The sequence below is a fragment of the Fistularia commersonii genome, chromosome 9 (genome assembly GCF_037954325.1).
Source record: "Fistularia commersonii isolate RoL2024-O1a breed Wild chromosome 9, RoL_Fcom_v1.0, whole genome shotgun sequence".
In the NCBI taxonomy this organism is placed as follows: domain Eukaryota; kingdom Metazoa; phylum Chordata; class Actinopteri; order Syngnathiformes; family Fistulariidae; genus Fistularia; species Fistularia commersonii.
Genome location: NC_141292.1, coordinates 13537577 through 13552380, shown reverse-complemented (window position 1 = coordinate 13552380; position 14804 = coordinate 13537577). Strand labels below are relative to the sequence as shown.

Below are 14804 nucleotides of genomic sequence, written 5' to 3'. Positions count from 1 at the left end.
TTTTTTAGGCTTTATTTACAATTTCTGTTTGAAACTCTGGAATCACATGACTCCCAGGCCGCTGCTGGCCGACGCGTCACTTTGCAAAGTCATGCAAATTCCTGTGTTGAGGTTGGATTCCTGCGCTGCAGCTCACAGTTCTCCTTGGCCTTCGTCCAGGCCGTGGAAGTGCCCCCCGAGGGGAGTTCAACCAGCCATCTTGTTATTCCAGCACATTCATCCACATCACTTGCTCAGTCATTAGAGGGGCTGGAGTCCACCGTAGCAGGGAGAAGCTGCCGCCATCGCCGCTCCCTGCCATCTTTGTGGTCAACCCTATTCAAAATAAAGCTCCTTTTTTTTCTTATAGTTCAATATAGATTTCAGACATATTGTGGTTTTATTTGAATATGAGTTCAATTTTTTTTTTTTATCTGTAATTTCATTTTTAGAGGTTTGGGAATGTGAGTGCAGAGAAATTGTGGGGTAACAGCAGGATGTTATTTGCAAAAATGAGAATTATCACCCCCAAAAGAAAGACCATGACATTTCACGAACATTTCACAGAAACTATCTAAAAATCGCTTTAAAATAAGGAGGAAATTACCCCTGAAAAAAATATCACCAGGAAATTAGCTTTGTGGAATCATGCTAAGGTTCGCAGGAAATTCAGCAAACACTCAAAGATTAACCTAAAGTAACTTGCAGAATTAGCAGGTCGTGAATTGAATCTTAACATAAAACAAACACACACAAAAGTACAATCTGCTAAATTAAACAGCCAATAAATTGCCAAAGATATATTTGATTTAAAAAAAAATATCATAATCGTAATTTTCAAAGTCTTTGGAGTGCGAGCGCAGAGAAAGCCCCCGGTGCTTACACACTGCGGTCTGAATATTTGATGCGGCGTACAGTCATGGCTGCGCTATTTTAAGGTTGTTAAATTCCAGCGCGGACCTCAGACTCCTGCCAGACACCCCGGTATTAAAATGCTCGCTCGCGAATCGCGAGACGTCTTGGTTTCCTGCCAATCACTTCATATGCTTTCTTTATGAAAACTTAATCATCCACAGCTTTTTTTTTTTTTCGGCGGGTGTGGGATGGGGGGTGAGGGGGGTCTCCTTTTTTTTTTAAAAAGTGACAGTAGCTGGCAGTGATGGGGACTTATTTAAAACAAACCCCAGTTTTTGCCCAGTTTCGGTTTATTTATCTTGCTTTCGCTCTTTATTTCTCTGGCCAACCCAACCTCGTCTCCCGCTGAGGGAGAGTCCAATGGATGGATGGTCTCTTTTCCTTGGTCGTCTGTGAAAAAGAGGCAGATAGCAAATCACAGTGCACAGATCCCCCCCACCCCACCCCCATTGCCACCCCCACCCCAATCCCCCTCTGATGTTGTTTTTCCACCTATGCTGATTCATCATTGAACCTTAGTGGCACCGGCTGGCTGTAAATCCATTATAGGGCTACGGTGTAAAGTTCTTCCTCAGTTTTAAGTAGCTGCTCTCTCTTGTTTTAATAGCATTTCAATATGTCTGCTTGTTCCATTAAGAATTAAGGACGGCCATAGAACAGCTGTAATATATAACCTAAGTGTATAAATTATATTTTATTGTGGCTTAAACGTTAAGGAGAAAATACCAGGAAATAGGGGCTGGGGGGGGGGTTATAACCCGAAAAAACTGCAAGAAATCAACCAAAATTTCAATGTAAACACAGCCGACAATATATGAGGGATAACCTGAAATGAAAATAAACCAATCAGGATTTGATAAAAATAATTGCAGGATAGAAATAAAATGACCTGAATAAATGAAAAGTTTCATGGACTTAAAAGGGAAAAAGTCTGAAGACACACCATTGCCGGAAAAATCATGAGATGGAGGTGGAATGTTATGTAACTAAAAAGTTCATGGGGGGCTGAAACCAAAAAAACGACAAAAAAATTATCGAGAATTTGACTCTGAAACTTAAAGATTTAAAAAAAAAAATGACCAGAAGTGACTAAGAAATTCCATCAAAATGTGGGGTTATTCATGAAATAAAATTGGATTTTTCAAAAAACATCTCTCAGCTCGTAACAAATTATGGTACCATATGTCTCAGTGACCCAACCAAATATTGGGGCCGTCTGCTCTTATTGTTCATAATAGTGTGGAAACATTCTGCGGTTCCTTGGCTCCTCGGAGCAGGAGTTAAGTAATTTACAGTACAGCCTTGTGAGGGTCTCGGGAGGAATTTTGCTTGCGCCCTGAGGTGCGTCTTAACAGGTGTTGTAGGGACTCTTTCCGGTCCTTTCTTGCCTCTTTTCTCTTTATTAGCGCCAGCCCGCGGAGCTGATTGTTTGGCTGTTGCCATGGAAGAGACACTTGTTTTCCATGCGGCGGCTTGTCTGGGCAGGTGGAGAAAGATTAGTTGGAGTGGAGCTGAGCCTCAAACGTACGCATGTATAAAACTGCAGCTTGTCAGAAAATGGACAGATGACTTACAAGCAAATACTCTCAAGACAGATGTGGACATGTAGAAGTTAACAGTCGAGGTCGATAATCAATATAATCAATATGAACTTGTCAGGGCCAGTTACATTACATGACTGATATTATGTAAGCCGCTAACTTGAACATTAAAAAGCAATTCTGATGCTCGATAACTGTTTGATCATAAACAGAATGTCCAGTACTTGATTATATTTATTGGGGCAAATGTTGTTATGTATAATAGAAGTGCTCAAGATATATCACTATTAATTATGTAGGAGATAATACAATTTTCCATCCAATCCTGTCACTTTTTTTAATCTCGGGTAAATTGTCCACTATGGGCAGTGTCACATTTGCTCACACAGAGTGGGAGCCTTTTTTTTATTGGGTGTACTTTAGATGAACTATGTAACCAAAGCGACGTAAGCCTGCATTCAGTAGCCCCATATACCATTTATCCCTTTAATCATTTTAAAAAGTAGCAAATTGAGAAATGTTCTCCAGATGCTGATAAGATAATGTTACTGAGCCTGTGTGTTTCTCACCAGCAAGGAATGTCTGGGAAGACAAACATAAACTTTATTTAAGAGCTAACTAAAATAAATACATCCATTAGAATAAGTAGAAATTTCCAACCCCCAATAAAGTGGCCTGGGCCATCCGATGATACCAAACATACACGAGTTCATTGGCACAGACCAAATGCCCACAATGTGTAGTTGAATTTGTTTGGAGAAGGTAAAATTAGGATATTGTGCCAACCATCCATTCATCTCCTGCTGCTTATCGAGGGTCAGGTTGTCAAGGCCGTAGCCTAAGCAGAGAGGCCCTGTGGAGCCCCAAAGGCCAAAAAAGCCCAGTAGGACTCCTCCTTTCAGCTTGGCATCCCTCACCACCAGTGTCCATCAATGGGTTTGGAGGTTACCAGCACAACAAACACCAACTGTCAAATGGCCACAGCTCCTATCTGCAGCCTCAACAAAGGAGGCATAGAATATGGCTCTGATTTATTGCCCCCGCCTCCCCCCAGGATGTGGTCAAATTTCTGCCGGAGGTGGGAATTAAACTAGGGGACTCTGCCATTTGTTCCCAACAGACACTCACAACTCATAGGGGTCTGCCAGATCTGACCAGCATCATTTCCGACCATCGGAGCCAACTCTTTGATACCCCTCTCTGAGTGTCACATGTCACTGCCTGTTCAATGTCACTACCACAAAGTTGATCGAACTGCAGCCTAGAGTGTTCTGGTACTATGTGCACATATGCACCCCCTTATGCCTAAGTATGGTGTTTGTGATGCTTTCCCCTCCAAGGACTCCAGAAGGGTGGGTACAGCAAGCTGCTGTTTGGAGAATCTACCATCCCATCCCCTGAAGGCAGAGGGAGGCTATCATCTTGTCCATCAGCTTAAACCCCAATGTAAGGGGTATCGAGTCATGGGGCAATAAGTACGCCCACTTGTGCTCAGTGCGAGCAACTCTAGACTAGAAAAGAGTCCAATGAGGACCTTGGTGCAGGGGCACAATCTATGCATCACAGCGAGTCCTATTATGTCCAGCCTATACCTATTTGCCTCGTACCCCAGCGTGGGCTCCTTCTCTGCCAGAAAGGTGACCTTCCACGTCCCTAGAGCTTCTGTAGCTGAGCATCTGTCAGTACCTGCCTTTCGCTTACACTGCACCCAGCTCCATTGGCCCATCCAATGGTCAGTGAGCCTACAGGGTTAATTTAATGTAGGAACATGTGACTGTGTTCAGGCTGACAGAATAAATCTGTGGTTTGTATTGTTTATTAAGTCTGAACAGCAAATTTCACAAGAAATCAGTTATGCTTGGATGTAGTTTGAGAGAACAATTCCAATTTGCTCAGTCAGACCGTCCAGCAGCACACGTCAGATTTCTGTTGCTACACAGGACAATTGGAGCACCAGAATCAATCCTGCCACTAGCAGAAGTTGTAGTTGTGGCTCGGTAGAGTACTCTGGGAACAGCGGCCTCTTTGAAGACCAAAAAAAAAACAAAAAAACAGTACACTGGGACTTGGGACTGAGGTTTCTGTTCAGGCAGAACTGGAAATTGATAGGATGGACTTTCACCTGTCAGGCTCCGTTTGAAATTCCAATCTAGCCTCACCTCTGGTGTTACCGTAGCTACTTGGAGACAGGTTGTTGGCGTCAGGACGCGTAAATCTGACACTGAGACGATCCGAACGGCCCTGAGTGAAGGGAAGGTATCGGGTTTGCCCGCAAACCGAACAAAGTCTTAATATTCTGTGTTTAATCAAAAAATACCACTCTAACAAAAATCATGTCCCTGCTCACAGCGCAAGACGAGAAATTGTAAATGGCAGCTGTAGTCTTTGGAATCGTGTGAGTGATCTGTCATGTGTATCATCCAGACAAGCAGGAAAGCTAAGACGACAGCGGTTAATATTTACGCGGCCACTTACAGTTAAACTATCACTCAGTTTGAGTCCTCTTGTGTTTTCAGCCACTGAAAATGTCAGTGAATCAAACGGAGGCCACATGAGGGAGGCTGCAGAGCTACAAACAGAGGGGTTTCAGACAAAAGGCAAGAAAAAAGGGATTTAAATGAATGTCAGTCCAGAGAAGCAGATGTAAGAAACAAAGGCAGCCATTGTTTGGTCTGGAGATGCCTCACATGTTTCTGGGCCAGAGCGGCCAGACTGTGCAGCTTACCTGTGCTCTATGGCTCCGCGAGAGAATGGGACCAAAACAGAGCTGTCAGGCAGTACGAAAATATTATCATTTCCTAGCATAACATATCCACTCTGCAACCAGCTGTAACCTCCGTCGTATGGAAAGGGGAACAATAATCAGCCTTGCTGGACGAGTGTTTAGCCCGGGCTTTTTGGGACACCTGCCAAAAGGGACGCCGCCTCGAGTGGAGGAAGTCGGAGTGAGCCTCAGCCCGCCTCTGCCGTCCCCTTCAAGGTCTCACAAAGCTGACTGCGCCTGCAGGGCCACTCAAGCAAAGGAGGTGTCACATTTTTTCAGTTAGTGCGGCTGCTAACAGGTTTTGTCTGAGGACATTTATGTAGTTTGTTACACAGGAGAACTAATAATCACATGGTTTTCATCAAGAGTTGTTGCCCTTGGCTTTACTGGCACAAGTGTGCAGGGCATCCTGATATTCTCCCTAAGTTATTGCACTTTTCAAAAGATCTGGAGGAGGTTGTCTTTTTAAACTCCAACTGATATATCAGTTCCTGATCAATATCTTCTCCATCAAATATCTGATCATTATGTTGGATCTGTGCTCCCCTCTGGACACCAAGTGCTGTTTAGGCGTTGATACTCGGGTCGAATGTTTTGGCTATATGTCAGCGGCAGGACAATATTGGGTTTAAAAGCGCGTGTTGTTAACTAACCATAATACAACACCTTCCAAACGTCCAGATATTAATGTGCATGTGGCGTAACGTTTAAATCTTTTCTGATGTTGATGCTTTTGGGATTCCAAATCCAACATTGGCAGGCTTTCATTTCCAGCAAAGATGTAGCATCTGGTCGAAATCTCTCAGACGTGAAGTTTACTTCTTTCTGACTATAAACTGGCGTCTCTCTGCAGCTGAATGAATATCCCGCCAATGTCAAAACCCTTTCTCACATTTCATGGGCATCTCTCCGGTGTTACTATGCATCAGTGAAACTAGCTGTTTAGCTTTGCTCATTTTAGCCTTCATTTGGCTAAAATAGCACAGTACGCATCGTACCAGAGTATAGTCACTGCCCAGTCACCATCTGAAGTCGTTGGACAAGTAAATATACACAGTTAAATTCACAAAATGAATCTTAGTCTGGCATCTGAAGACCAATTTGGACATCAAGCAAGAAATGAATCCAGGATCGATACTCCCAAATATCGGTGTCCGGAAATCAAGTATCATTAAGGATCTGGCATTACCGGGTCATTGTTTGTTACCATTACTCAGTGATGTCATCGCTAGCATATCTTCAGAATTTGGTCAGTCATTCTGCTTCCCAAGTACTTTATTGAGTTAATTTGCTCATCTGTAAACAAGACAAACATTCCCCCGTCCCTCGGCTTCTCGGCTCCTCCGCTTCACCTTCGCACTCCACCCAGTTCCCCTTAAAAGGCCAACATGAGGAGAGACTATTCAATTTATTGGAGAACCTTCCACGGCGGTTCTTCTCCCATGCATTTGCACAGTGTATCCCCTGGTCTAAACATTTCTAGATTAAAAATAAGTCTCCCATCGATTGATGCCTTCAAGGTCTTGGGTTCTGATGCGAAACCGGCCCCATCCCTAACGATGCCAGCATTTTTTTTTCTCCCCCGGTGAACCTGCCGCTCTGCCGTCACTCCTCCATTTAGGTGAAGTCCATCAAAGCGGTCGTAGACGTTTTCAGTCTAAACACTGAAATCTAATTTCTCCCTTCACAGTGATGAACTACGGAAAGAGGCGCGGCAGTTGAAGAAGGAACTGCAGGCCATAAAACAGAGAAGAGAGGACAGTTCAAAACCTGCAGTGGATGAAGTGAAGGAGGGTATGTGAGACACTTCTTTTTTTTTCTATCTATTCCCACGCCGCTGCTGATTTATGTGTATTATTGTTACCCATTATTTATAATAAACTGTACATGTATCTTAGCACGACTAGGTGCTTTCTAATGATGTTTGAAAATGGGTTTCTTCGCCAAATAGCCTTAATGTTGCCTCTAAGAGGGTGGTCTGGGCCACATTCACCGCTAATGGACACGAAGATAGACAGACCCTTCTGATCCTTTTTTTTTTTCTTTTTTGTCAATTAGTTGCAGACGTCTTTAACTCATCGTCCCACCCAACCCACTAACGTTCTGCATTTTTGTGTTAAACCTTGCATAAAATTGCGTGGGCATAAACTTGCGGTGTGTAGAGTGCCCCCCCCCCCCCCCCCCTTGTGTTTGTTGAGTTGGAAGCTCAGGGCCTTTGTGACTCCATCAAAAGAAGAAAAATAAATCAACCTTCGGAGTCAGTGTGTCCTAACCTCTGGCTCTCCAGCTCTCAGGCCCTGCTGTTGCTGAGACAAAGACATGGAGGTTAGCTTGAGGTTGCGTGTTATTGTTGTGCAACAGACCCAATAGTCCATGGAGGGAGGTTCTTCAGGGACTCAGTCTCACTGTATTTACCGCAGCCAAAACTGACTGATGGGCTATTGTTGCCCAAACGTTGTATTTTTGGCGACTGATGGGTTGGGTTTTTTTTTTTTTTTTTGTTGTTGTTGTTGACACCGAGCCCACACTTGACTGGCTGCGGATTATTTTAAGATTTTATGTGAAATAGCAGAGGTCCACAGGGGCCGGGGCAGACAACCACATAAAGACGGGCCCGTCGGATGCCGAGTTTTATGTGCTGATGTTGACTCTTATAGCCGGGAGTCAAAAACAACATTGATAGATCAGCTGATACAGTCTGATATTTATTAGTATCTTAGCATTGCGGCCTGATTTAGTGCGTTATAATTCCCCTATTTGTTACATTTTTCACATTTGCTCTGTAAAAGAGATCTCCTGCGGATCGTCACCACAGCAGAATTTAGAAATTTTACACAATCAAGAAACAACACTAGAAGCTGAGAGCGGGGCGGCAGTGGTTAGCGCAGGTTCCTGGCTAGATTCTGACAGGGGGCCTTTTTATGTTGAGTTTGCATGTTTTTTTCCATATCTCCATGGGTTTCCCCCGGGATCTCTTTTTACCTCCCACAGTCCATAAACATGCAGTAGATTCATCGGAGACCCTAAATTGCCCAGATTTGTGAATGAGAAACCGAATGGTTGTACCGTAATTTCCGGACGATAAGCCACAACTTTTTTCATGTAAACAACGCTGCGGCTAATATATGATGGACTTTTTGGGGGGGGCTAACGCTGCTAAAACATTTATCCTGGTCACATCGGACCGATGAAATGACCGAGAAATTCTGAGTCCGTTTAACTCCGACACCGAAGAAGACGACTTTGACGGTTTTAGTGGGCAGGAGGAAGCCCGAGATAGCGATTGGCTAGCCGGTGCGGCTTATATTGAGGTGCGCTCAATAGTCTGGTATGTCTCTATATGTGGCCCTGTGATTGACTGGCGCCCGGCCCAGGGTGAACATACCTCGTCTACTGACAGCTGGGGTAGGATCCAGCCCAACTCAGGCTCACGACCCTGAGTGCATGATAAGCGGTATAAATAATGACAGAATGAATGAAAATAAGAGCACTAAGCTCATCGAAATGAGAAAACTACTATCTTGGCTGGACCAAAACAGGAAGCAAGATGGCACCACCTTAGCGTCCTATTTTCCCCCCGAAATCTTTTCCAATGAGAAATAAGACGTGCTTTTGAATTCCATTCCATTATTTAACACCAACCGCCATTAGTTTTGGTGCATTTATGGCACTAATTCATCGTATCACACAGGTATGTCGCATAACCTGTTGCTCCTTTAGCGATCAGTTCGGATCTTCTGTTTGTCCCATGTTGTGGTTGATTCCAGTGGGGAAAACGGGTTTTTCATAGGATCAGACTGTTTCCACTCAACCAGATGAATGACAGAAGTGACATTTAACGGTTTTGAACTCGCAGTATTGAGAGTTTTGTACAGAGTGCACGAACCCCTGTTAGTCCTGGAAAACGACCTCTAGTAAAACCCTCCAGCACCTCGGGCTTCCCTCCATCATGGTTTTAAACTCTGTTCGGGACCTCGCATTCACCCAGCCTGCGGCAGGAGATCCTCGCTTCAGTGTTGGAAGCGAACGCTAATTCCATTATGGGGATTCTTAGACGTCCCGCTGCCGGGGGAGACGGCCGTCTGCTCCTGCGTTGTAAATCTCCACCCCGGCTGCAGAGGAGCGGCGGGCACCGCGACAGCTTGTTTCATCTCGTCCCAGCCGTCCGAAGCTGCAGACACACGCCGACACCATCGTTCCTACAGCGCTTTGAATCGGCCCGCCGCTTCCCCTCTGACCCCTTGCGAGAAGCCCCCCCCCCCCCCCGCGCTCCATCCCTCCATCCCTCCGGGGTCACATTTCACTCAGCTGCCTCACAAACCGGTCAGCGAGGCCACGAGGTTTGGAGGTCTGCAGCTGGGGATTGTTTTTCACCCTCCGTTAATCTGACCGCCGTTTTCTCAACTTACCGATCAATCACTTTCCTTCTTCAAAAATGTGCTAAAAATTATCGATTGGCTGTCCAGCTTCCAATTCATCACCGACAGGGGTTGATTGATATGTTTGGGTTGGTTAGTGAAGAAAATGATCGACGGATCGGTCAATGAAGAAAACGATCAGTTGCAGTCCAGACTTTTACATCCAGCCAGTCAGTCAGATTTTATTTATACGGCGCCAAAACACAAAAGCAGTCGTCGAATGACACTTTTCATGTAGAGCAGGTCCGGACCACCACTCTTTAAGATGATTTACAGAAACCCAATATTCCCGCCTTGAGCAAGCACTTAGCGACATCGGTGACGAAACTGCCAGAAACCTCGGACAGATCCGAGCTCGGTGCAGGCAGCTTTCTGCCTCGACCATCTCTGATACAAAGAGAGAGCGAGAGAGAAGGGCAAAGAGTTAGACAGTAGGAGTGTGACAGGCAGCGGGGGTGTTAATGATCTGTGTTAGTGCACCGAGAGCTTATTCGGGGGCGATTCAAAATGTCTTTGAAAAGTGTTCGTTGGTTGATATGTCCGTGATTCAGGGGGGTTCGCAGGCCGAGGTTCCACTGGTTATGAAAAATAATACAATAATGTATTGATCGTTTGCGGTTGAGTCCGATGTTGAAATCATACTAAAAAATACTAAAACATGAATTGATAAGGATATCAATCCTAATATTCCAATGCTAGATAATGAAATAGACAAGATTCAACCTAGAAAGAAACGATCTCCATTATCACGACATATTCAGTCCCTTTGAAATCGGATTCATGTAGTTTGTTCAGCAACATCTTTTAGATTGTTAGATGATTTCCAACCAGATGCGCTGCTATTTTCTTTTTTTTTTTTATAGCGTCTCACCTCAACATGAGCCCCTCCCTCAGAATTCTAGCATTTTCTTTTTTTCTCCCTTTCTTCTCCTTCACCTATTTGGATTATTTTTTCAACCGTCATCGCTCGAGTTTTCATCAAATAAATTATAGCATGTTCCCCCGTCGTCTGGTTTTCTCCTTTCTTGGCGTCGCCTACCGGGTGGCGGAGCCAAAACTAAGAGAAGCGTTCAGAAAGCCACCGTCCATTCAATACGCGGCCCGAAACCATGTGGCAACAGTCCTCATTCCACTTCCAGGTTCTTCATTACACTGGTGCCCCGTCACTCACTCTGTTGACTTAGAAGAACATAAAACGCCAATTACATGCGATATAGATTAGCCTGTTATTTTGTCCCGTCTGTAAATCATCTGACACCGGTCCCCTCCTCCCCTTTTTTTTTTAATAAAAAAAAAGAAAAAAGAAAAAAACGGGTCGCTGAAATAGTTTTAACACTTTTCCCAGTTGTGTAACCGTTGACAGATCGTCTACCCCCCCGACCCTAAAGCACTAACTGACAAAATTATTTTTGATATATTTGTGATGGATGAGTGCCCTCATGTCTCGGCGCCATGCTCCTTTTTTTTTTAACTCATAAAAAAAAACCTGCTGATTGTTAAACGCTAAGCAGGATTTTTTTTTTTTAATTAAATCTAGTATATAGGCCAGCAATTTTTTTAGGTCTGACATTTTAATTTTCCTGTAATTCATTTCTATTTTTTGACACTACTCTGTTTTTTTTTTTTTTTAATTCCTCATGCTTATACTTCCCACATGAATTATTATCCATGTAGCCTCTCTGTGTATTCATTGCTGGTGTTTCAGGTAATTACATTCTAATTATCCCGTAATTCCACGTAATTCCACGCATTCTACGAAAATTCACAATAATTTCTGGCTGATTGTTATGTCTCACTGAGTACGGGGTATTGTTGGTTGATTTTGGTTTAGCCAGACCCTTTCGGTTGCGTAAATGCTTTTAAAACTCCCATCGTTGCATAATCAGCGATGGAAGAACGGGAGGAGCCGCTTCGTCCTGCAGGGGAGGCATCCGCGAAGTTAAAAAAAGGCCAATCGTTGCTACGACATGGGTGGGTGGGGGTGCAGGGGGTGATTTGTCGGCATCCTGAGTCCAGGTGACAGGAGGGGGGAGGAATGTAGTTAGAATGGCCATCAAACTTAAAGATAGTCGTTAGCGACAACAGCTGGAGAGGGTGATGTGAGTTGGTCATGTTGGACCTCGGGGCGTCATCACTCAGTATCCAGCCACGGAAGGCCATCACTCACCGGGGCTTATAAATCAACCCCCTCCAGCCCCCCCATACCCGCCCTACATGTCAACCGGTTGGATTTCCAGGGCTGTGCTTGGAAATTCCTGGGATTGTATTTGGGAAGAGGAGAAAAAAAAAAACTGACAGCGTAGAAGGACGCTTCTGGATTCTATCAGATAATGGATTCTGTCCTGCTTCTCTGCGAAACATCGTGTTTTACCAAAAAATGCTTCGTTTACACTGATGCTATGGGAGTTTGCAATCTGACTTCATGAATGTGTTATTTAATAGAAGTTTAAGGAGTCAGTTCGGCGGCGCACGGCAAGAAAGTCCCTGGTTCAGTTCTGACAGGCGACATTTCTGTTTGGAGTATTCCTCCTGGATTTTCCTCTGGTTTCCTCTCACAGTCCAAAAACATTGGAAATACTGAAATTGACTATATCTGTGAATGAGAGTGAGTGTCTTTATGTCTCTATATGACAGATGCATGAATGAATGAATTGTATGTCCGTATACATGTGAATCAGAGAGTGAACGCTTGTATGTTTCTATATGACATATGTATGAATGAGTGACTGGTCATATGCCGAATGATGTGAAAAAAAAAAAATGTCTGCATGACGTGTGAATAGGAGGGCGAATGTTTGTTCATGGTTCACAGTGGACCTCACCTCTCGCCCAATGACAGCTGGAATAGGTGCAGCAACCCTGGGATGAGTGGTACAGATAACAATTGAGTAAATAAAAAATAATTAAAAGGTAAATCATTTTTAGTTTGTTGCAGATTTTGAGGTTATTTAATAGATTTTCAGGTGACGTAAATCATTCGATTTGTTGTTTTTTTTTTCCTCTTCTTGCAAACCTGACGTGAAATCAAGGCCTCCCTGTTATAGTTTGTTTTGTTGCTCTGGATGAAGCCACGCCCCCTTTCACATTAGATCAACTCCTTTCTCATTAAGTCCACGTCTTCCAACTTAGAAGAATGACACCCCTCCCGCCTTGACAGCTCTTTTCCCGCTGAGTTGTTGTCATGGTGACGTCAACCTGACGTCAGTCAGGAAATCATTGCAACCCTACATGAAGTTCTTACTCAGTAAGTTTGTGGTAAACACACACACACAAACAAACCACTGGGAAGTAGCAGCAAAGCTGACACCTCCCAGCAGACGTGCAGGATTTTCCGGTTGCATCATGTATTGGTGCACCTGAACACATCGGGGCGTCACGTGCGCCTGCAACATCGCATCGTCTTGTTGTGGAAAGTCGGAGTGGCCAGTGGCCAGCGGGCCGTTCTCACTGTCTGACACCGTGGCCTCACAGCCGGCGGTCTGCAGCTCCACACCGCCGCTGGGACGCCGCTGACGGCCGGGCCGCCGCCGTCCTGACGCCTCACTATTTCACACGTCCTGCCGAGGAAACCTCCTACCGGCCCCGAGCTGGAATGCTTATTTATCAAAACACAGAAACACAGCAGTTTCATTCGTCTTCGTCGTGCATTTCTATTCTCAATCATCATTTGCCGTTAATGGGCTCTTTGTTTCCCTGAGTATGTACTTTTGCACCAAATCCACAACCTGTCCTGATAATTAATCATACAATAAATCACACAACCAAATACGGGAGGCACAGCAAGGGTGCAGCAAGAAGGTCCCTGGTTTGATTCCGACAGGGGACCCGTTTGTGTGGAGTCTCCATGTTCCCCCCTTGTTTACATGGGTTTCCTCTGGGTTTGCTGGGATCGGCTCCAGCACCAATGTGACAAGTGATCATTATAAGGCAATACATGACATTTTGTCAAAAATATAAACATTTAGTCCGTATTTTTTTATTTCACTTTTAACTGTAACTAACAAAATTAACATACTCTTTTTTTTTTTCTTTTTTTTTTTATTTATGAATGATGAAGATGATAATAAAAGTCTCGCGTTTGAGTTGAATGCATTCACCCTTCCGTTGCACCTTTGGTCATATGTAATGAACATCTTTCCTGTGATTTATCGCTTATGTAATAAGACCGGCCCGACTCGAATTTCTCCTCCCTGGCCCGGGGGAGCCGGGGTCGGACACGCCGCTGCTTTCCCGCCTCTGTTTGTCAGCTCTGCAATGTAGGTCACGAGGGGAAGACGAAGCAAAGGGGTTACTGGGTCAGGGGCTTCGGTCCACTACATCTTCCCGCAGGTCTTTAAGGGGGCTCGGAGGTTGGGATTCCTGCCGAGCCCAGGTGGAACCTCGTCCCCTCACATCATGCCTCACCTCCTTTTATCTTTTCCCTCTGATCGTGTCCCCGATTCCTTTTTTTCCTCTTTTTCTTTTTTTTTTTTTTTTTTGAGCTCCCCCCATCCGTCAGTACGCCGAAGGTGAGGTGAAGCCTGCAAATATTTTCTCTCCAAAGGCAATCAGTGCGTGTCAGTCATCCGTCTCGATTTTTCTCTCAGGTTCTGGATTGCGCTGTTTACTGGTACCAGTTGGTAAATTATGGGATGTTTGTAAGCTTGAAATTGGATTGGTAGTTTAACGCAAAGCAACCTCATAAGATCGGATGAAACCAACAAGGTAAAAGGTGTGATTCTTCCAAAAAAAAATCTGGTTGGATTTTAAAAAATAACTGAATCAATTAGACTAGTAGTAATTAATTAATCAAAATTACCTGGTGTACATCCCTTCCATCGTTATTCAGCTGCTGAATTTGTTTAGAGAAGTTCGTAATTCTCAGCAGGTGGACGGATTTGCAGTACCTCCTCTAGGTATTTACTTTGTACCACCGAGATGACGGTGGTCCAAACTCCACAGAGATCCATCTTGACAGTGGATGGGTCGATTGATCTGACATGAACTTGGATGTTTTGTTTCTGAATTTGAGCCCTGATATGCGCTCAAGTACTGATTGGAGACTCTCTGCTCACTCATATTTTCGACGCTGTTGTCCTCCACGGCGGAGTAAACGTTTCCGACCTGCCTGCTAGTACCAACTAACATTTGGGACCTACAGACCTGATGTCCAAAGCTAACATTATCAACCTGCTTGCACGTACAAAG

At 44.4% G+C, this 14804-nt stretch overlaps 1 protein-coding gene across 1 annotated transcript in view; it reads left to right on the top strand.

Moving 5' to 3' along the window:
• Window positions 1-14804, top strand: part of cwc27 (CWC27 spliceosome associated cyclophilin) — a 37572-nt gene that overhangs the window by 18190 nt on the left and 4578 nt on the right. Inside the window, exon 11 of the mRNA XM_086152606.1 lies at window positions 6890-6993. Within this exon, the coding sequence (XP_086008732.1) occupies window positions 6890-6993 (104 nt within the window). The remainder of the gene's footprint in view (window positions 1-6889; window positions 6994-14804) is intronic.